This window comes from Poeciliopsis prolifica, unplaced genomic scaffold, assembly GCF_027474105.1.
Source record: "Poeciliopsis prolifica strain line A6 unplaced genomic scaffold, Auburn_PproV2 SCAFFOLD032, whole genome shotgun sequence".
In the NCBI taxonomy this organism is placed as follows: domain Eukaryota; kingdom Metazoa; phylum Chordata; class Actinopteri; order Cyprinodontiformes; family Poeciliidae; genus Poeciliopsis; species Poeciliopsis prolifica.
In genome coordinates this window covers 6,563,135-6,585,104 of record NW_026562407.1, presented here as the reverse complement: position 1 = coordinate 6,585,104, position 21,970 = coordinate 6,563,135, and the positions used below count along the sequence as shown (strand labels likewise).

At 46.9% G+C, this 21,970-nt stretch overlaps 1 protein-coding gene across 1 annotated transcript; it reads right to left on the bottom strand.

Moving 5' to 3' along the window:
• Positions 1 to 312: 312 nt before the first annotated feature.
• LOC129373207 (G8 domain-containing protein DDB_G0286311-like) lies at positions 313 to 2,492 on the bottom strand. The gene is made up of 5 exons (XM_055050981.1): positions 2,324 to 2,492; positions 1,996 to 2,231; positions 1,061 to 1,122; positions 835 to 983; positions 313 to 710 (listed from the first exon to the last, which is right to left on the bottom strand). Exons 1-5 carry the CDS (start codon positions 2,490 to 2,492, stop codon positions 622 to 624), a joined length of 705 nt encoding a protein of 234 aa, XP_054906956.1. The 3' UTR covers positions 313 to 621.
• Between the last annotated feature and the right edge of the window lie 19,478 nt (positions 2,493 to 21,970).

The following is a 21,970-nucleotide window of genomic DNA, read 5'->3' as shown; positions in this document are numbered from 1 at the left end:
CCAAGCGCTCTGCAATCTGGAGCTGAACATCATGTAAAAAAGGGACATTTTTGTTTTTCTTTCATTTTTTGCTCTCTGACTCCATATAGAAAACAACCACCTCACCTTGACATTCTGGTAAATTAAGTTTACCTTTATTATATTGATAGTCATACAGAAAAAAAAGAAAATTAGCAAAATACTTTCAGAATACTGAGTACAGAATATTTATGTGTGATAAATATAACAAAAAGAAAAAAGAAAAACTAGACAATCATACGGGACATTGATCAGACAGTTTTACAATATTCATTGAGAGAGAAATCTTAAGGATTAGCTAAACAGTCTCTGACCTAAATAGTCATTCATTAAATAGTCCTTCATGTTACCTTTCAAAATTATAAATTATATTAATTTACCATAATAATCAAGTTTATGTAAATAAATAAGAAAGAACTGATAGGAACAAACTTGAATAGACTGACAATCCAAATAAACACAGTCACTGTTATACAGCATCAAGTTTCAATAAATGTTTTTAAAGTTTTAAAGTGTCGTGAGTAAATTTTTACAATGTCCTTCTTCACACCAGTAAGATTTGATATTTTCCAGCACATCATTCTCTGGAAACCAGCAGAGACGTTATTGCTGGTTTGAAAGAAGCCATGACAGCAGGACCATGCTGAGTGCAGTGATGAGGCTGATGTTGTGGCTTACTCCACTTGATACCGCTGCAAGTGAGGAAAACAAGACACATGACTTTATTTGAAAAAAAAAAAATGCTCCTCTGTTATATAGCAGATTTTGTATCATTACAATGCTAACTTATTTTTATTTGAATGTAATTTATCTTACGTGTGTCATCCACAAGAATAGAAGCGGTGTCGATGTTGAAAGCTGTGACGTTCGAAGCTGCTTTCAGCAAAACCTCTGCAATTTGAATGTTGGTCGGTAGAAACGCTGCTGAAAATTTAAGGTCCATGTTGTTGATAATTGATCCGTTGCTAAAAATGAAACAAAATATCAGTTAATTTGTCCAAGTGTATATTGAACAATGTTTAAAATTGTCTGCAAATCATACCTGAATGAAGTTACAATGAAGTCGCGTAACGTAGAAAACTCTCTCTGGAAGAGCGGTTCAAGCTGCAGGAAGACAAAGAAAATAATCTTTTCTAAATTATAGTTGAAATTTTTATACATGTGTATCATTCATCCAAATCCTGAAATTACATCAAATATCAATTTTTCCTATGTTAGTTTGGGAAAAAAAATCATGATAAAGAATGACTTTTTGTGTATGTGTGGTATTTCATTGATATTAGATATTACTAACTTTTGCTAAAGGAAAATGTGAATTCACAAACTGTAGAAACATCGCTTTAACCAATTTATTGTTCTGCATATCACAAAGTGTGTTTCTTTAAATAAATAATTAACCAACAAGGCTCCACAGAAGTTGGTTAAAGGATAATTGTATAACTAAACAATTTGAATCATAATTTGATATTTTAAAAGTGTCATCAGACTATATGACACCCAGTTCTGAGTGAGTTTAAGATTACATTTACCCTGGACTTATTTATAGATACAAATATATCCATAAAAGCATACATAGTTGTTAATTTTTTTATTCATAATTTGACACTTATAATTGTATTTTAAATGTTTATATCACGTAAATTTTTATTTATATTTACCAGTATTTGACACTTTAGATGGGAAAGGCTTGTCAACAAATAAATAGCTTCCATTTCAGGATCCAGAAAGTATGTTCTAATTCTAAATCAGGGAATAAATCTACACCATACAGGGCAAGAGTTTTTTTTCTAACAACCCTTGCACTCCTGTGGTATAGAAATTTGTTTCTTTTGTTCAATTTTAATGTTTTGAATACAAAATAATTTAGACATGTTTGTACAGCTTTATGGTTCTGTCTCACAACAAATATCAACTTGAAAGTGTTGTTTGTTAAAGCTCTTTGAGAAATATTTTACTATAAGCCGAAATAAGACTTACGTTTGACTTTATAAGTGCAGCTCGATTTTTAAATGCGGCAGATGATGGGTTCAGCAAGTCAGTGGTGAAGGTCTCACCAAGAGACCTAAAAGTCAGTTTCCTTGTGACTGTTGCCTCCACAGTTGGAGGTATTTTGGTTGTTGGTTTAACTGTAGAAGATGGAGTTGTGGTTGAGTTTGGAGCGATGGTAGTTTCTGTTGAATTTGTAGTGGGCAGTGTGGTTGGCAAAGGTGTGCCTGTCAGAAAAAGAAAAGGAAAATGACAATGCTGCTTAAATAAAAACTTACATTGCTCTGTTTCTGTGGAATGTTAGACCATGTTTACTTACGTAATACTTGGACAGAACCAGGTGAAAATGGCACATTCAAGATAGTGTTGTTAGAGTGTGAGTCTATAGCAGCTGCTAATGTTTTTTGTACATCTTCGTTCCTGGGGAGTTCCACAAGTGGTGTGGTTTTGTTAAACTCAAGCCCAATTTCTGCTTCAGTGGCATTCATTCGAAATCGGGATGCTAAAGGAACTCTGCAACATAAACATGAAAAACAAACAAGTTCAGAAAAACATATATCCATTTTGTTATTTGTAAAAAAATAAATAATGAATCTTACCTAAATGCAATGACATAACTGCGGATGAAGCGGGCTCCAAAAGCTTCCTTGTAGAGCATGTCAAACTGTAGGACAAAAGATTAAGTAAATGATGAGAATATTGTTTAACTGAATATTTGAATTGAATGTCTGATAAGATGACCACAATGATACATTTTACTATGGCACTTACTACTGCTGTGATCCTTTGTGCAAGATTCTTAAATTTTGGGCTCTTTTCATCTTTGAGATCTTCATCAAATGGTTCGAAAACAACCACTCCAACATGAAACACTGGAGCAGGAGGTTCAGTTGTGGTATTTGCCTCAGTAGCTGGAATTGTTTGAATAGCTGTGGTTTGGTTTTGAGTAGATGGCATTAAGGTTGGTTTAGATATTGTGGTTGATATGGTAGTGGTTGGAGCAAATGTGGTGATGGTGGGAGATGTGGTTGGAGCAGATGTTGAATCGGTTGGAGCTGCTGTGGTTGTGGTTGGAGCAGCTGTAGTTATGGTTGGAGCTGCAGTGGTTGTGGTTGGAGCAGCTGTTGTTATGGTTGGAGCTGCAGTGGTTGTGGTTGGAGCAGCTGTAGTTGTGGTTGGAGCTGCAGTGGTTGTGGTTGGAGCAGCTGTTGTTGTGGTTGGAGCAGCTGTGGTTGTAGTTGGAGCAGCAGTTGTTGTGGTTGGAGCAGCTGTAGTTGTGGTAGGAGCAGCAGTGGTTGTGGTTGGAGCAGCTGTTGTTGTGGTTGGAGCAGCTGTGGTTGTAGTTGGAGCAGCAGTTGTTGTGGTTGGAGCAGCTGTAGTTGTGGTAGGAGCAGCAGTGGTTGTAGTTGGAGCAGCAGTTGTTGTGGTTGGAGCAGCTGTAGTTGTGGTAGGAGCAGCAGTGGTTGTGGTTGGAGCAGCTGTTGTTGTGGTAGGAGCAGCAGTGGTTGTGGATGGAGCAGCAGTTGTTGTGGTTGGAGCAGCTGTAGTTGTGGTAGGAGCTGCAGTGGTTGTAGTTGGAGCAGCAGTTGTTGTGGTTGGAGCAGCTGTAGTTGTGGTAGGAGCAGCAGTGGTTGTGGTTGGAGCAGCAGTGGTTGTGGTTGGAGCAGCTGTTGTTGTGGTTGGAGATGCTGTAGTTGTGGTTGGAGCAGCTGTAGTTGTGGTTGGAGCAGCTGTAGTTGTGGTTGGAGCTGCTGTTGTTGTGGGTGGAGATGTAGTAGTTGTTGCTGGAGTAGCTGTGGTTGTGGTTGGAGAAGTTGTTGTTGTGGTTGGAGCAGCTGTAGTTGTGGTTGGAGCAGCTGTAGTGGTGGTTGGAGCAGCTGTTGTTGTGGTTGGAGATGCTGTAGTTGTGGTTGGAGCAGCTGTAGTGGTGGTTGGAGCAGCTGTTGTTGTGGTTGGAGATGCTGTAGTTGTGGTTGGAGATGCTGTAGTTGTGGTTGGAGCAGCTGTGGTTGTGGTTGGAGCTGCTGTAGTTGTGGTAGGAGCAGCAGTAGTTGTGGTAGGAGCAGCTGTGGTTGTGGTAGGAGCAGCTGTAGTTGTGGTTGGAGCATCTGTGGTTGTAGTTGGAGCTGCTGTAGTTGTGGTAGGAGCAGCTGTAGTTGTGGTAGGAGCAGCTGTGGTTGTGGTTGGAGCTTCTGTAGTTGTGGTAGGAGCTGCTGTGTTTGTGGTTGGAGCTGCTGTTGTTGTGGTTGGAGTTGCTGTGGTTGTAGTTGGAGCTGCAGTGGTTGTGGTTGGAGCAGCTGTGGTTGTGGTTGGAGCAGCTGTGGTTGTGGTTGGAGCTGCTGATGTTGTAGTTTGAGCAGCTGTTGTTGTGGTTGGAGCTGCTGTGGTTGTGGTTGGAGCTGCTGTGGTTGTGGTTGGAGCTGCTGTGGTTGTGGTTGGAGCAGCTGTGGTTGTGGTTGGAGCTGGTGTAGTTGTGGTTGGAGAAGCTGTAGTTGTGGTTGGAGTTGCTGTGGTTGTAGTTGGAGCTGCTGTGGTTGTGGTTAGAGTTGCTGTGGTTGTTGTTGGAGATGCTGTTGTGGTTTCATTTCCTATGACATTTATCATAGTTATTAATAATGCACAGTTTAAAAGAACAATTGAACACTCAATATTTTAAGTTTTCTTAGCAGTATTTATAATTACATGAAAACAAATTAATCGGCTAATTTTCAAACAAGATGTCCATTAATTTTGTTTCGCTCTATTTTTCAGAAAGACTCTGGTTATTGTTTTCTTTGTCTCATTCGTTACATTATCATAACATTTTCTGAAATATTTTTATTTCTTCTTACCTGGGTCACTAATAGCAACCGTTTCTTGTAGTATGTTGAATTCTGTGACGCTTGAATTATCGTTCACCAAAACCTCTATAATTTGTGTATCATTAGGAGTAGATGATGATTCAAATTCAAGGTCCACAAAATTGACAATTGATCCTGCCCTGTAAATGTAGTAGAATTAGATAATGTCAAAAAGTGTTTCACAAGAAATTTTGTAATTTCTTGAGCAAACCACAAACAACTTACCTGAATCTTATTGCTCCAGTCCTTAGGAATGAAGGCAGAGCTCTTCTGAACAGTGGGTCAAGCTACATGGAGTAAAACAAAAGTGTATTATTTTTAAAAATATGTTTCTCACAATATTTCTCACTAGAAACATTAGTACAATTAATGCATTTGTTACATTGGTTTACATAGACATTCTGCATACTTCTTCAGAAGAAAAGAACTCAGATTATATGCTTTATGCTTGTGAATAATAAGGCATGTTCTTGATAAGAAATAGGATTTGTAATCAATATAACATTAAGATGTCTTTCTTTTATTTAGAAGAAAACGTAATTCACCTTTTTAGTATGTACAGAAACAAAAAATATCCTTCCTGAACATACAGTAGAGTAGAAATTTAGGTAGTAGAATTCATTTTTAGAATGTTTGAGTGTAAATTGTTATGTGAGTAAAAAATAGTAACATACATGAATCCGTATGTTTGCTGAACGTCTTTCGAATGCAGATGTTGATGGGTCTCCCAAGTCTGAGTTGAAAACTTGATATGACGTGAAGATCAGCAGCCTTATTAAAGGTGGAGATGTAGTTGTTGTGGTTGGAGCTGCTGTGGTTGTGGTTGGAGCAGCTGTGGTTGTGGTAGGAGCTGCTGTGGTTGTGGTAGGAGCAGCTGTTGTGGTTGGAGTTGCTGTGGTTGTAGTTGGAGCAGCTGTGGTTGTGGTAGGAGCTGCTGTGGTTGTGGTTGGAGCAGCTGTTGTTGTAGTTGGAGCAGCTGTTGTTGTGGTCGGAGCTGCTGTGGTTGTAGTTGGAGCAGCTGTTGTTGTGGTTGGAGAAACTGTGGTTGTGGTTGGGGCTGCTGTAGTTGTGGTTGGAGCTGCTGTGGTTGTTGTTGGAGTAGCTGTGGTTGTAGTTGGAGATGTTGTGGTTGGAGTTGCTGTGGTTGTAGTTGGAGCTGCTGTGGTTGTGGTTGGAGCAGCTGTGGTTGTGGTTGTAGCAGCTGTGGTTGTGGTTGGAGCTGCTGTTGTTGTAGTTGGAGCAGCTGTTGTTGTGGTTGGAGAAACTGTGGTTGTGGTTGGAGCTGCTGTGGTTGTCGTTGGAGCATCTGTGGTTGTGGTTGGAGCTGCTGTGGTTGTACTTGGAGTAGCAGTTGTTGTGGTTGGAGCATCTGTGGTTGTAGTTGGAGCAGCAGTTGTTGTGGTTGGAGAAGCTGTTGTTGTGGTAGGAGCAGCAGTGGTTGTGGTTGGAGCAGCTGTGGTTGTGGTTGGAGCTGCTGTGGTTGTAGTTGGAGCAGCAGTTGTGGTTGGAGAAGCTGTGGTTGTGGTTGGAGCTGCTGTGGTTGTGGTTGGAGCAGCTGTTGTTGTGGTTGGAGCTGCTGTGGTTGTAGTTGGAGCAGCTGTTGTTGTGGTTGGAGAAGCTGTGGTTGTTGTTGGAGCTGCTGTGGTTGTGGTTGGAGAAGCTGTGGTTGTAGTTGGAGCAGCAGTTGTTGTGGTTGGAGAAGCTGTTGTTGTGGTTGGAGAAGCTGTGGTTGTGGTTGGAGCTGCTGTGGTTGTGGTTGGAGAAGCTGTTGTTGTGGTTGGAGAAGCTGTGGTTGTGGTTGGAGCAGCTGTGGTTGTGGTTGGAGCAGCAGTTGTTGTGGTTGGAGAAGCTGTTGTTGTGGTAGGAGCAACTGTGGTTGTGATAGGAGCATCAGTGGTTGTGGTTGGAGCAGCTGTGGTTGTGGTTGGAGCTTCTGTAGTTGTGGTAGGAGCTTCTGTGTTTGTGGTTGGAGCTGCTGTTGTTGTGGTTGGAGTTGCTGTGGTTGTAGTTGGAGCTGCAGTGGTTGTGGTTGGAGCAGCTGTGGTTATGGTTGGATCACCCGTGGTTGGGGTTTGAGTTGCTGTTGTTGTAGTTGGAGCAGCTGTTGTTGTGGTTGGAGCTGCTGTAGTTGTGGTAGGAGCAGGTGTATTTGTGGTAGGAGCATCAGTGGTTGTGGTTGGAGCTGCTGTAGTTGTCGTAGGAGCCGCTGTGGTTGTGGTTGGAGCTTCAGTAGTTGTGGTAGGAGCAGAAGTGGTTGTGGTTGGAGCAGCTGTGGTTGTGGTTGGAGCTTCTGTAGTTGTGGTTGGAGCTTCTGTAGTTGTGGTAGGAGCTGCTGTGGTTGTGGTTGGAGCAGCTGTGGTTGTGGTAGGAGTTGCTGTGGTTGTGGTTGGAGCAGCTGTGGTTGTGGTAGGAGCTGCTGTGGTTGTGGTAGGAGCTGCTGTGGTTGTGGTTGGAGCTTCTGTAGTTGTGGTAGGAGCTGCTGTGGTTGTGGTAGGAGCTGCTGTTGTGTTGGAGTTGCTGTGGTTGTAGTTGGAGCAGCTGTGGTTGTGGTTGGAGCTGCTGTTGTTGTAGTTGGAGCAGCTGTTGTTGTGGTCGGAGCTGCTGTGGTTGTAGTTGGAGCAGCTGTTGTTGTGGTTGGAGCTGCTGTGGTTGTGGTTGGAGCTGCTGTGGTTGTGGTTGGAGCAGCTGTGGTTGTGGTTGGAGCTGCTGTGGTTGTAGTTGGAGCAGCAGTTGTTGTGGTTGGAGCTGCTGTAGTTGTGGTAGGAGCAGAAGTGGTTGTGGTTGGAGCAGCTGTGGTTGTGGTTGGAGCTTCTGTAGTTGTGGTTGGAGCTTCTGTAGTTGTGGTAGGAGCTGCTGTGGTTGTGGTTGGAGCAGCTGTGGTTGTGGTAGGAGTTGCTGTGGTTGTGGTTGGAGCAGCTGTGGTTGTGGTAGGAGCTGCTGTGGTTGTGGTAGGAGCTGCTGTGGTTGTGGTTGGAGCTTCTGTAGTTGTGGTAGGAGCTGCTGTGGTTGTGGTAGGAGCAGCTGTTGTGGTTGGAGTTGCTGTGGTTGTAGTTGGAGCAGCTGTGGTTGTGGTTGTAGCAGCTGTGGTTGTGGTTGGAGCTGCTGTTGTTGTAGTTGGAGCAGCTGTTGTTGTGGTTGGAGAAACTGTGGTTGTGGTTGGGGCTGCTGTAGTTGTGGTTGGAGCTGCTGTGGTTGTGGTTGGAGTATCTGTGGTTGTAGTTGGAGCTGCTGTGGTTGTGGTTGGAGCAGCTGTGGTTGTGGTAGGAGCTGCTGTGGTTGTGGTAGGAGCTGCTGTGGTTGTGGTAGGAGCAGCTGTTGTGGTTGCTGTGGTTGTGGTTGGAGCTGCTGTTGTTGTAGTTGGAGCAGCTGTTGTTGTGGTCGGAGCTGCTGTGGTTGTAGTTGGAGCAGCTGTTGTTGTGGTTGGAGAAAATGTGGTTGTGGTTGGGGCTGCTGTAGTTGTGGTTGGAGCTGCTGTGGTTGTCGTTGGAGCATCTGTGGTTGTAGTTGGAGCTGCTGTGGTTGTACTTGGAGTAGCAGTTGTTGTGGTTGGAGAACCTGTGGTTGTGGTTGGAGCATCTGTGGTTGTGGTTGGAGCTGCTGTGGTTGTGGTTGGAGCAGCTGTGGTTGTAGTTGGAGCTGCTGTGGTTGTTGTTGGAGCAGCTGTAGTTGTGGTTGGAGCAGCTGTGGTTGTGGTTGGAGCTGCTGTGGTTGTGGTTGGAGCATCTGTGGTTGTAGTTGGAGCTGCTGTAGTTGTGGTAGGAGCAGCTGTTGTTGTGGTAGGAGCAGCAGTGGTTGTGGTTGGAGCAGCTGTGGTTGTGGTTGGAGCTGCTGTGGTTGTCGTTGGAGCATCTGTGGTTGTAGTTGGAGCTGCTGTGGTTGTACTTGGAGCAGCAGTTGTTGTGGTTGGAGAACCTGTGGTTGTGGTTGGAGCATCCGTGGTTGTAGTTGGAGCTGCTGTGGTTGTAGTTGGAGCTGCTGTGGTTGTGGTTGGAGCAGCTGTAGTTGTGGTAGGAACAGCGGTGGTTGTGGTTGGAGCAGCTGTGGTTGTGGTTGGAGCTGCTGTGGTTGTGGTTGGAGCATCTGTGGTTGTAGTTGGAGCTGCTGTAGTTGTGGTAGGAGCAGCTGTAGTTGTGGTTGGAGCATCTGTGGTTGTAGTTGGAGCTGCTGTAGTTGTGGTAGGAGCAGCTGTAGTTGTGGTAGGAGCAGCTGTGGTTGTGGTAGGAGCAGCTGTAGTTGTGGTTGGAGCATCTGTGGTTGTAGTTGGAGCTGCTGTAGTTGTGGTAGGAGCAGCTGTAGTTGTGGTAGGAGCAGCTGTAGTTGTGGTAGGAGCAGCTGTGGTTGTGGTTGGAGCTTCTGTAGTTGTGGTAGGAGCTGCTGTGTTTGTGGTTGGAGCTGCTGTTGTTGTGGTTGGAGTTGCTGTGGTTGTAGTTGGAGCTGCAGTGGTTGTGGTTGGAGCAGCTGTGGTTGTGGTTGGAGCAGCTGTGGTTGTGGTTGGAGCTGCTGTTGTTGTAGTTGGAGCAGCAGTTGTTGTGGTTGGAGAAGCTGTAGTTGTGGTAGGAGCAGAAGTGGTTGTGGTTGGAGCAGCTGTGGTTGTGGTTGGAGATTCTGTAGTTGTGGTTGGAGCTTCTGTAGTTGTGGTAGGAGCTGCTGTGGTTGTGGTTGGAGCAGCTGTGGTTGTGGTAGGAGTTGCTGTGGTTGTGGTTGGAGCAGCTGTGGTAGGAGCTGCTGTGGTTGTGGTAGGAGCTGCTGTGGTTGTGGTTGGAGCTTCTGTAGTTGTGGTAGGAGCTGCTGTGGTTGTGGTAGGAGCAGCTGTTGTGGTTGGAGTTGCTGTGGTTGTAGTTGGAGCAGCTGTGGTTGTGGTTGTAGCAGCTGTGGTTGTGGTTGGAGCTGCTGTTGTTGTAGTTGGAGCAGCTGTTGTTGTGGTTGGAGAAACTGTGGTTGTGGTTGGGGCTGCTGTAGTTGTGGTTGGAGCTGCTGTGGTTGTTGTTGGAGTAGCTGTGGTTGTAGTTGGAGCTGCTGTGGTTGTGGTAGGAGCAGCTGTTGTGGTTGGAGTTGCTGTGGTTGTAGTTGGAGCTGCTGTGGTTGTGGTTGGAGCAGCTGTGGTTGTGGTTGTAGCAGCTGTGGTTGTGGTTGGAGCTGCTGTTGTTGTAGTTGGAGCAGCTGTTGTTGTGGTCGGAGCTGCTGTGGTTGTAGTTGGAGCAGCTGTTGTTGTGGTGGGAGAAAATGTGGTTGTGGTTGGGGATGCTGTAGTTGTGGATTGAGCTGCTGTGGTTGTCGTTGGAGCATCTGTGGTTGTAGTTGGAGCTGCTGTGGTTGTACTTGGAGTAGCAGTGGTTGTGGTTGGAGAACCTGTGGTTGTGGTTGGAGCATCTGTGGTTGTAGTTGGAGCAGCAGTTGTTGTGGTTGGAGAAGCTGTTGTTGTGGTTTGAGAAGCTGTGGTTGTGGTTGGAGCAGCTGTGGTTGTAGTTGGAGCTGCTGTGGTTGTTGTTGGAGCAGCTGTAGTTGTGGTAGGAGCAGCGGTGGTTGTGGTTGGAGCAGCTGTGGTTGTGGTTGGAGCTGCTGTGGTTGTGGTTGGAGCATCTGTGGTTGTAGTTGGAGCTGCTGTAGTTGTGGTAGGAGCAGCTGTTGTTGTGGTAGGAGCAGCAGTGGTTGTGGTTGGAGCTGCTGTAGTTGTGGTAGGAGCAGCTGTGGTTGTGGTAGGAGCAGCTGTAGTTGTGGTTGGAGCATCTGTGGTTGTAGTTGGAGCTGCTGTAGTTGTGGTTGGAGCAGCTGTAGTTGTGGTAGGAGCAGTTGTGGTTGTGGTTGGAGCTTCTGTAGTTGTGGTAGGAGCTGCTGTGTTTGTGGTTGGAGCTGCTGTTGTTGTGGTTGGAGTTGCTGTGGTTGTAGTTGGAGCTGCAGTGGTTGTGGTTGGAGCAGCTGTGGTTGTGGTTGGAGCAGCTGTGGTTGTGGTTGGAGCATCTGTGGTTGTAGTTGGAGCAGCAGTTGTTGTGGTTGGAGAAGCTGTTGTTGTGGTTTGAGAAGCTGTGGTTGTGGTTGGAGCTGCTGTGGTTGTGGTTGGAGCAGCTGTGGTTGTAGTTGGAGCTGCTGTGGTTGTTGTTGGAGCAGCTGTAGTTGTGGTAGGAGCAGCGGTGGTTGTGGTTGGAGCTGCTGTGGTTGTTGTTGGAGCAGCTGTAGTTGTGGTAGGAGCAGCTGTGGTTGTGGTTGGAGCAGCTGTTGTTGTGGTTGGAGCAGCTGTGGTTGTGGTTGGAGCTTCTGTAGTTGTGGTAGGAGCTGCTGTGGTTGTGGTAGGAGCAGCTGTTGTGGTTGGAGTTGCTGTGGTTGTAGTTGGAGCAGCTGTGGTTGTGGTTGTAGCAGCTGTGGTTGAGGTTGTAGCTGCTGTTGTTGTAGTTGGAGCAGCTGTTGTTGTGGTCGGAGCTGCTGTGGTTGTAGTTGGAGCAGCTGTTGTTGTGGTTGGAGAAACTGTGGTTGTGGTTGGGGCTGCTGTAGTTGTGGTTGGAGCTGCTGTGGTTGTCGTTGGAGCATCTGTGGTTGTAGTTGGAGCTGCTGTGGTTGTGGTTGGAGCAGCTGTGGTTGTGGTTGTAGCAGCTGTTGTGGTTGGAGTTGCTGTGGTTGTAGTTGGAGCAGCTGTGGTTGTGGTTGTAGCAGCTGTGGTTGTGGTTGGAGCTGCTGTTGTTGTAGTTGGAGCAGCTGTTGTTGTGGTTGGAGCTGCTGTGGTTGTAGTTGGAGCAGCTGTTGTTGTGGTTGGAGAAACTGTGGTTGTGGTTGGGGCAGCTGTGGTTGTGGTTGTAGCAGCTGTGGTTGTGGTTGGAGCTGCTGTTGTTGTAGTTGGAGCAGCTGTGGTTGTGGTTGTAGCAGCTGTGGTTGTGGTTGGAGAAACTGTGGTTGTGGTTGTAGCAGCTGTGGTTGTTGTTGGAGCTGCTGTTGTTGTAGTTGGAGCAGCTGTGGTTGTAGTTGGAGCAGCTGTTGTTGTGGTTGGAGAAACTGTGGTTGTGGTTGGGGCAGCTGTGGTTGTGGTTGTAGCAGCTGTGGTTGTTGTTGGAGCTGCTGTTGTTGTAGTTGGAGCAGCTGTGGTTGTAGTTGGAGCAGCTGTGGTTGTGGTTGTAGCAGCTGTGGTTGTGGTTGGAGCTGCTGTTGTTGTAGTTGGAGCAGCTGTTGTTGTGGTTGGAGCTGCTGTGGTTGTAGTTGGAGCAGCTGTTGTTGTGGTTGGAGAAACTGTGGTTGTAGTTGGAGCAGCTGTGGTTGTGGTTGTAGCAGCTGTGGTTGTGGTTGGAGCTGCTGTTGTTGTAGTTGGAGCAGCTGTTGTTGTGGTTGGAGCTGCTGTGGTTGTAGTTGGAGCAGCTGTTGTTGTGGTTGGAGAAACTGTGGTTGTGGTTGGGGCAGCTGTTGTTGTGGTCGGAGCTGCTGTGGTTGTAGTTGGAGCAGCTGTTGTTGTGGTTGGAGAAACTGTGGTTGTGGTTGGGGCTGCTGTGGTTGTGGATTGAGCTGCTGTGGTTGTCGTTGGAGCATCTGTGGTTGTAGTTGGAGATGCTGTGGTTGTACTTGGAGTAGCAGTTGTTGTGGCTGGAGAACCTGTGGTTGTGGTTGGAGCATCTGTGGTTGTGGTTGGAGCTGCTGTGGTTGTGGTTGGAGCAGCTGTGGTTGTAGTTGGAGCTGCTGTGGTTGTTGTTGGAGCAGCTGTAGTTGTGGTTGGAGCAGCTGTGGTTGTGGTTGGAGCTGCTGTGGTTGTGGTTGGAGCATCTGTGGTTGTAGTTGGAGCTGCTGTAGTTGTGGTAGGAGCAGCTGTTGTTGTGGTAGGAGCAGCAGTGGTTGTGGTTGGAGCAGCTGTGGTTGTGGTTGGAGATGCTGTGGTTGTCGTTGGAGCATCTGTGGTTGTGGTTGGAGCTGCAGTGGTTGTACTTGGAGCAGCAGTTGTAGTTGGAGAACCTGTGGTTGTGGTTGGAGCATCTGTGGTTGTTGTTGGTGCAGTTGTGGTTGTAGTTAGAGCTGCTGTAGTTGTTGTTGGTGCAGGTGTAGTTGTGGTAGGAGCAGCGGTGGTTGTGGTTGGAGCTGCTGTGGTTGTGGTTGGAGCAGCTGTGGTTGTGGTAGGAGCTGCTGTGGTTGTGGTAGGAGCTGTTGTGGTTGTGGTTGGAGAACCTGTGGTTGTGGTTGGAGCATCTGTGGTAGTAGTTGGAGCAGCTGTAGTTGTGGTTGGAGCAGCAGTAGTTGTGGTAGGAGCAGCTGTGGTTGTGGTAGGAGCAGCTGTAGTTGTGGTTGGAGCATCTGTGGTTGTAGTTGGAGCTGCTGTAGTTGTGGTAGGAGCAGCTGTAGTTGTGGTAGGAGCAGCTGTGGTTGTGGTTGGAGATGCTGTGTTTGTGGTTGGAGTTGCTGTTGTTGTGGTTGGAGTTGCTGTGGTTGTAGTTGGAGCTGCAGTGGTTGTGGTTGGAGCAGCTGTGGTTGTGGTTGGAGCAGCTGTGGTTGTGGTTGGAGCATCTGTGGTTGTAGTTGGAGCTGCTGTGGTTGTTGTTGGAGCAGCTGTAGTTGTGGTAGGAGCAGCGGTGGTTGTGGTTGGAGCAGCTGTGGTTGTGGTTGGAGCTGCTGTGGTTGTGGTTGGAGCATCTGTGGTTGTAGTTGGAGCTGCTGTAGTTGTGGTAGGAGCAGCTGTTGTTGTGGTAGCAGCAGTGGTTGTGGTTGGAGCAGCAGTGGTGGTGGTTGGAGCTGCTGTGGTTGTGGTTGGAGCATCTGTGGCTGTAGTTGGAGCTGCAGTGGTTGTACTTGGAGCAGCAGTTGTTGTGGTTGGAGAACCTGTGGTTGTGGTTGGAGCATCTGTGGTTGTAGTTGGAGCAGCTGTGGTTGTAGTTGGAGCTGCTGTGGTTGTTGTTGGAGCAGCTGTAGTTGTGGTAGGAGCAGCGGTGGTTGTGGTTGGAGCAGCTGTGGTTGTGGTTGGAGCTGCTGTGGTTGTGGTTGGAGCATCTGTGGTTGTAGTTGGAGCTGCTGTAGTTGTGGTAGGAGCAGCTGTAGTTGTGGTTGGAGCATCTGTGGTTGTAGTTGGAGCTGCTGTAGTTGTGGTAGGAGCAGCTGTAGTTGTGGTAGGAGCAGCTGTGGTTGTGGTAGGAGCAGCTGTAGTTGTGGTTGGAGCATCTGTGGTTGTAGTTGGAGCTGCTGTAGTTGTGGTAGGAGCAGCTGTAGTTGTGGTAGGAGCAGCTGTGGTTGTGGTTGGAGCTTCTGTAGTTGTGGTAGGAGCTGCTGTGTTTGTGGTTGGAGTTGCTGTTGTTGTGGTTGGAGTTGCTGTGGTTGTAGTTGGAGCTGCAGTGGTTGTGGTTGGAGCAGCTGTGGTTGTGGTTGGAGCAGCTGTGGTTGTGGTTGGAGCTGCTGATGTTGTAGTTTGAGCAGCTGTTGTTGTGGTTGGAGCTGCTGTGGTTGTGGTTGGAGCAGCTGTGGTTGTGGTTGGAGCAGCTGTGGTGGTGGTTGGAGCTGGTGTAGTTGTGGTTAGAGTTGCTGTGGTTGTAGTTGGAGATGCTGTTGTGGTTTCATTTCCTATGACATTTATCATAGTTATAAATAATGCACAGTTTAAAAGAACAATTGAACACTCAATTTTTTAAGTTTTCTTAGCAGTATTTATAATTACATGAAAACAAATTAATCGGCTAATTTTCAAACAAGATGTCCATTAATTTTGTTTCGCTCTATTTTTCAGAAAGACTCTGGTTATTGTTTTCTTTGTCTCATTCGTTACATTATCATAACATTTTCTGAAATATTATTTCTTCTTACCTGGGTCACTAATAGCAACCGTTTCTTGTAGTATGTTGAATTCTGTGACGCTTGAATTATCGTTCACCAAAACCTCTATAATTTGTGTATCATTAGGAGTAGATGATGATTCAAATTCAAGGTCCACAAAATTGACAATTGATCCTGCCCTGTAAATGTAGTAGAATTAGATAATGTCAAAAAGTGTTTCACAAGAAAGTTTGTAATTTCGTGAGCAAACCACAAACAACTTACCTGAATCTTATTGCTCCAGTCCTTAGGAATGAAGGCAGAGCTCTTCTGAACAGTGGGTCAAGCTACATGGAGTAAAACAAAAGTGTGTTATTTTTAAAAATATGTTTCTCACAATATTTCTCACTAGAAACATTAGTACAATTAATGCATTTGTTACATTGGTTTACATAGACATTCTGCATACTTCTTCAGAAGAAAAGAACTCAGATTATATGCTTTATGCTTGTGAATAATAAAGCATGTTCTTGATAAGAAATAGGATTTGTAATCAATATAACATTAAGATGTCTTTCTTTTATTTAGAAGAAAACGTAATTCACCTTTTTAGTATGTACAGAAACAAAAAATATCCTTCCTGAACATACAGTAGAGTAGAAATTTAGGTAGTAGAATTCATTTTTAGAATGTTTGAGTGTAAATTGTTATGTGAGTAAAAGATAGTAACATACAAGAATCCGTATGTTTGCTGAACGTCTTTCGAATGCAGATGTTGATGGGTCTCCCAAGTCTGAGTTGAAAACTTGATATGACGTGAAGATCAGCAGCCTTATTAAAGGTGGAGATGTAGTTGTTGTGGTTGGAGCTGCTGTGGTTGTCGTTGGAGCCGTTGGTGTTGTAGTTGGAGCTGCTGTGGTTGCGGTGGGAGCCTCTGTGGTGGTGGTCGGAGCTGCTGTTGTTGTGGTTGGAGCAGCTGTGGTTGTGGTTGGAGCTGCTGTGGTTGTGGTTGGAGCAGCTGTGGTTGTGGTTGGAGAAACTGTGGTTGTGGTTGGGGCTGCTGTAGTTGTGGTTGGAGCTGCTGTGGTTGTCGTTGGAGCATCTGTGGTTGTAGTTGGAGCAGCTGTGGTTGTGGTTGTAGCAGCTGTTGTGGTTGGAGTTGCTGTGGTTGTAGTTGGAGCAGCTGTGGTTGTGGTTGTAGCAGCTGTGGTTGTGGTTGGAGCTGCTGTTGTTGTAGTTGGAGCAGCTGTTGTTGTGGTCGGAGCTGCTGTGGTTGTGGTTGGAGCAGCTGTGGTTATGGTTGGAGCTGCTGTAGTTGTGGTTGGAGCTGCTGTAGTTGTGGTTGGAGCCACAGTTGTTGTGGTTGGAGAAGCTGTGGTTGTGGTTGGAGCTGCTGTTGTTGTGGTTGGAGCTGCTGTAGTTGTCGTAGGAGCCGCTGTGGTTGTGGTTGGAGCTTCAGTAGTTGTGGTAGGAGCAGAAGTGGTTGTGGTTGGAGCAGCTGTGGTTGTGGTTGGAGCTTCTGTAGTTGTGGTTGGAGCTTCTGTAGTTGTGGTAGGAGCTGCTGTGGTTGTGGTTGGAGCAGCTGTGGTTGTGGTAGGAGTTGCTGTGGTTGTGGTTGGAGTTGCTGTGGTTGTAGTTGGAGCAGCTGTGGTTGTGGTTGGAGCAGCTGTGGTTGTGGTTGGAGCTGCTGTTGTTGTAGTTGGAGCAGCTGTTGTTGTGGTCGGAGCTGCTGTGGTTGTAGTTGGAGCAGCTGTTGTTGTGGTTGGAGAAACTGTGGTTGTGGTTGGGGCTGCTGTAGTTGTGGTTGGAGCTGCTGTGGTTGTAGTTGGAGCTGCTGTGGTTGTGATAGGAGCAGCTGTTGTGGTTGGATTTGCTGTGGTTGTAGTTGGAGCTGCTGTGGTTGTCGTTGGAGCAGCTGTGGTTGTGGTTGGAGCAGCTGTTGTTGTGGTTGGAGCTGCTGTGGTTGTAGTTGGAGCAGCTGTTGTTGTGGTTGGAGAAACTGTGGTTGTGGTTGGGGCTGCTGTAGTTGTGGTTGGAGCTGCTGTGGTTGTAGTTGGAGCTGCTGTGGTTGTGGTAGGAGCAGCTGTTGTGGTTGGAGTTGCTGTGGTTGTAGTTGGAGCTGCTGTGGTTGTGGTAGGAGCAGCTGTTGTGGTTGGAGTTGCTGTGGTTGTAGTTGGAGCTGCTGTGGTTGTAGTTGGAGCTGCTGTTGTTGTAGTTGGAGCAGCTGTTGTTGTGGTTGGAGAAGCTGTAGTTGTGGTTGGAGCTGCTGTAGTTGTGGTTGGAGCTGCTGTGGTTGTCGTTGGAGCAGCTGTGGTTGTGGTTGGAGCTGCTGTGGTTGTAGTTGGAGCAGCAGTTGTGGTTGGAGAAGCTGTGGTTGTGGTTGGAGCTGCTGTGGTTGTGGTTGGAGCTGTTGTTGTGGTTGTAGCTGCTGTGGTTGTGGTTGGAGCAGCTGTTGTTGTGGTTTGAGAAGCTGTGGTTGTTTGTTGGAGCTGCTGTGGTTGTGGTTGGAGAAGCTGTGGTTGTAGTTGGAGCAGCAGTTGTTGTGGTTGGAGAAGCTGTTGTTGTGGTTGGAGAAGCTGTGGTTGTGGTTGGAGCAGCTGTGGTTGTGGTTGGAGCAGCAGTTGTTGTGGTTGGAGAAGCTGTTGTTGTGGTTGGAGAAGCTGTGGTTGTGGTTGGAGCTGCTGTGGTTGTGGTTGGAGCAGCTGTGGTTGTGGTTGGAGCAGCTGTGGTTGTGGTTGGAGCTGCTGTGGTTGTAGTAGGAGCAGCAGTTGTTGTGGTTGGAGCTGCTGTAGTTGTGGTAGGAGCAACTGTGGTTGTGATAGGAGCATCAGTGGTTGTGGTTGGAGCAGCTGTGGTTGTGGTTGGAGCTGCTGTTGTTGTGGTTGGAGTTGCTGTGGTTGTAGTTGGAGCTGCAGTGGTTGTGGTTGGAGCAGCTGTGGTTATGGTTGGAGCTGCTGTAGTTGTGGTAGGAGCAGGTGTATTTGTGGTAGGAGCATCAGTGGTTGTGGTTGGAGCTGCTGTAGTTGTCGTAGGAGCCGCTGTGGTTGTGGTTGGAGCTTCAGTAGTTGTGGTAGGAGCAGAAGTGGTTGTGGTTGGAGCAGCTGTGGTTGTGGTTGGAGCTTCTGTAGTTGTGGTTGGAGCTTCTGTAGTTGTGGTAGGAGCTGCTGTGGTTGTGGTTGGAGCAGCTGTGGTTGTGGTAGGAGTTGCTGTGGTTGTGGTTGGAGCAGCTGTGGTTGTGGTAGGAGCTGCTGTGGTTGTGGTAGGAGCTGCTGTGGTTGTGGTTGGAGCTGCTGTGGTTGTGGTAGGAGCTGCTGTGGTTGTGGTAGGAGCAGCTGTTGTGGTTGGAGTTGCTGTGGTTGTAGTTGGAGCAGCTGTGGTTGTGGTTGTAGCAGCTGTGGTTGTGGTTGTAGCTGCTGTTGTTGTAGTTGGAGCAGCTGTTGTTGTGGTCGGAGCTGCTGTGGTTGTAGTTGGAGCAGCTGTTGTTGTGGTTGGAGAAACTGTGGTTGTGGTTGGGGCTGCTGTAGTTGTGGTTGGAGCTGTGGTTGTCGTTGGAGCATCTGTGGTTGTAGTTGGAGCTGCTGTGGTTGTGATAGGAGCAGCTGTTGTGGTTGGATTTGCTGTGGTTGTAGTTGGAGCTGCTGTGGTTGTGGTTGGAGCTGCTGTGGTTGTGGTTGGAGCAGCTGTGGTTGTGGTTGGAGCTGCTGTTGTTGTAGTTGGAGCAGCTGTTGTTGTGGTTGGAGAAACTGTAGTTGTGGTTGGAGCTGCTGTAGTTGTGGTTGGAGCTGCTGTGGTTGTCGTTGGAGCAGCTGTGGTTGTGGTTGGAGCTGCTGTGGTTGTAGTTGGAGCAGCAGTTGTGGTTGGAGAAGCTGTGGTTGTGGTTGGAGCTGCTGTGGTTGTGGTTGGAGCAGCTGTTGTTGTGGTTGGAGCTGCTGTGGTTGTAGTTGGAGCAGCTGTTGTTGTGGTTGGAGAAGCTGTGGTTGTTGTTGGAGCTGCTGTGGTTGTGGTTGGAGAAGCTGTGGTTGTAGTTGGAGCAGCAGTTGTTGTGGTTGGAGAAGCTGTTGTTGTGGTTGGAGAAGCTGTGGTTGTGGTTGGAGCTGCTGTGGTTGTGGTTGGAGCAGCAGTTGTTGTGGTTGGAGAAGCTGTTGTTGTGGTTGGAGAAGCTGTGGTTGTGGTTGGAGAAGCTGTGGTTGTGGTTGGAGCTGCTGTGGTTGTGGTTGGAGCAGCTGTGGTTGTGGTTGGAGCAGCTGTGGTTGTGGTTGGAGCTGCTGTGGTTGTAGTAGGAGCAGCAGTTGTTGTGGTTGGAGCTGCTGTAGTTGTGGTAGGAGCAACTGTGGTTGTGATAGGAGCATCTGTGGTTGTGGTTGGAGCAGCAGTGGTTGTGGTTGGAGCAGCTGTGGTTGTGGTTGGAGCTGCTGTGGTTGTACTTGGAGCAGCAGTTGTTGTGGTTGGAGAACCTGTGGTTGTGGTTGGAGCATCTGTGGTTGTAGTTGGAGCAGCTGTGGTTGTAGTTGGAGCTGCTGTGGTTGTGGTTGGAGCATCTGTGGTTGTAGTTGGAGCTGCTGTAGTTGTGGTAGGAGCAGCGGTGGTTGTGGTTGGAGCAGCTGTGGTTGTGGTTGGAGCTGCTGTGGTTGTGGTTGGAGCATCTGTGGTTGTAGTTGGAGCTGCTGTAGTTGTGGTAGGAGCAGCTGTAGTTGTGGTAGGAGCAGCTGTGGTTGTGGTTGGAGCTTCTGTAGTTGTGGTAGGAGCTGCTGTGTTTGTGGTTGGAGCTGCTGTTGTTGTGGTTGGAGTTGCTGTGGTTGTAGTTGGAGCTGCAGTGGTTGTGGTTGGAGCAGCTGTGGTTGTGGTTGGAGCAGCTGTGGTTGTGGTTGGAGCTGCTGTGGTTGTGGTTGGAGCTGCTGTGGTTGTGGTAGGAGCTGCTGTGGTTGTGGTTGGAGCTGCTGTGGTTGTAGTTGGAGCAGCAGTTGTTGTGGTTGGAGAAGCTGTTGTTGTGGTTGGAGTTGCTGTGGTTGTAGTTGGAGCTGCTGTGGTTGTGGTTAGAGTTGCTGTGGTTGTAGTTGGAGATGCTGTTGTGGTTTCATTTCCTATGACATTTATCATAGTTATTAATAATGCACAGTTTAAAAGAACAATTGAACACTCAATTTTTTAAGTTTTCTTAGCAGTATTTATAATTACATGAAAACAAATTAATCGGCTAATTTTCAAACAAGATGTCCATTAATTTTGTTTCGCTCTATTTTTCAGAAAGACTCTGGTTATTGTTTTCTTTGTCTCATTCGTTACATTATCATAACATTTTCTGAAATATTTTTATTTCTTCTTACCTGGGTCACTAATAGCAACCGTTTCTTGTAGTATGTTGAATTCTGTGACGCTTGAATTATCGTTCACCAAAACCTCTATAATTTGTGTATCATTAGGAGTAGATGATGATTCAAATTCAAGGTCCACCAAATTGACAATTGATCCTGCCCTGTAAATGTAGTAGAATTAGATAATGTCAAAAAGTGTTTCACAAGAAAGTTTGTAATTTCGTGAGCAAACCACAAACAACTTACCTGAATCTTATTGCTCCAGTCCTTAGGAATGAAGGCAGAGCTCTTCTGAACAGTGGGTCAAGCTACATGGAGTAAAACAAAAGTGTGTTATTTTTAAAAATATGTTTCTCACAATATTTCTCACTAGAAACATTAGTACAATTAATGCATTTGTTACATTGGTTTACATAGACATTCTGCATACTTCTTCAGAAGAAAAGAACTCAGATTATATGCTTTATGCTTGTGAATAATAAGGCATGTTCTTGATAAGAAATAGGATTTGTAATCAATATAACATTAAGATGTCTTTCTTTTATTTAGAAGAAAACGTAATTCAACTTTTTAGTATGTACAGAAACAAAAAATATCCTTCCTGAACATACAGTAGAGTAGAAATTTAGGTAGTAGAATTCATTTTTAGAATGTTTGAGTGTAAATTGTTATGTGAGTAAAAGATAGTAACATACAAGAATCCGTATGTTTGCTGAACGTCTTTCGAATGTAGATGTTGATGGGTCTCCCAAGTCTGAGTTGAAAACTTGATCTGACGTGAAGATCAGCAGCCTTATTAAAGGTGGAGATGTAGTTGTTGTGGTTGGAGCTGCTGTGGTTGTGGTTGGAGCAGCTGTGGTTGTGGTCGGAGCTGCTGTTGTTGTGGTTGGAGCTGCTGTAGTTGTGGTTGGAGCTGCTGTGGTTGTGGTTGGAGCTTCAGTAGTTGTGGTTGGAGCTTCTGTAGTTGTGGTTGGAGCTTCTGTAGTTGTGGTAGGAGCTGCTGTGGTTGTGGTTGGAGCAGCTGTGGTTGTGGTAGGAGTTGCTGTGGTTGTGGTTGGAGCTTCTGTAGTTGTGGTAGGAGCAGCTGTTGTGGTTGGAGTTGCTGTGGTTGTAGTTGGAGCAGCTGTGGTTGTGGTTGGAGCAGCTGTGGTTGTGGTTGGAGCTGCTGTTGTTGTAGTTGGAGCAGCTGTTGTTGTGGTCGGAGCTGCTGTGGTTGTAGTTGGAGCAGCTGTTGTTGTGGTTGGAGAAACTGTGGTTGTGGTTGGGGCTGCTGTAGTTGTGGTTGGAGCTGCTGTGGTTGTCGTTGGAGCATCTGTGGTTGTAGTTGGAGCTGCTGTGGTTGTGGTTGGAGCAGCTGTGGTTGTGGTTGTAGCAGCTGTTGTGGTTGGAGTTGCTGTGGTTGTAGTTGGAGCAGCTGTGGTTGTGGTTGTAGCAGCTGTGGTTGTGGTTGGAGCTGCTGTTGTTGTAGTTGGAGCAGCTGTTGTTGTGGTCGGAGCTGCTGTGGTTGTAGTTGGAGCAGCTGTTGTTGTGGTTGGAGAAACTGTGGTTGTGGTTGGGGCAGCTGTGGTTGTGGTTGTAGCAGCTGTGGTTGTTGTTGGAGCTGCTGTTGTTGTAGTTGGAGCAGCTGTTGTTGTGGTCGGAGCTGCTGTGGTTGTAGTTGGAGCAGCTGTTGTTGTGGTTGGAGAAGCTGTTGTTGTGGTTTGAGAAGCTGTAGTTGTGGTTGGAGCTGCTGTGGTTGTCGTTGGAGCATCTGTGGTTGTAGTTGGAGCTGCTGTGGTTGTACTTGGAGTAGCAGTTGTTGTGGTTGGAGAACCTGTGGTTGTGGTTGGAGCATCTGTGGTTGTAGTTGGAGCAGCAGTTGTTGTGGTTGGAGCAGCTGTTGTTGTGGTTTGAGAAGCTGTGGTTGTGGTTGGAGCTGCTGTGGTTGTGGTTGGAGCAGCTGTGGTTGTAGTTGGAGCTGCTGTGGTTGTTGTTGGAGCAGCTGTAGTTGTGGTAGGAGCAGCGGTGGTTGTGGTTGGAGTAGCTGTGGTTGTGGTTGGAGCTGCTGTGGTTGTCGTTGGAGCATCTGTGGTTGTAGTTGGAGCTGCTGTGGTTGTACTTGGAGCATCTGTG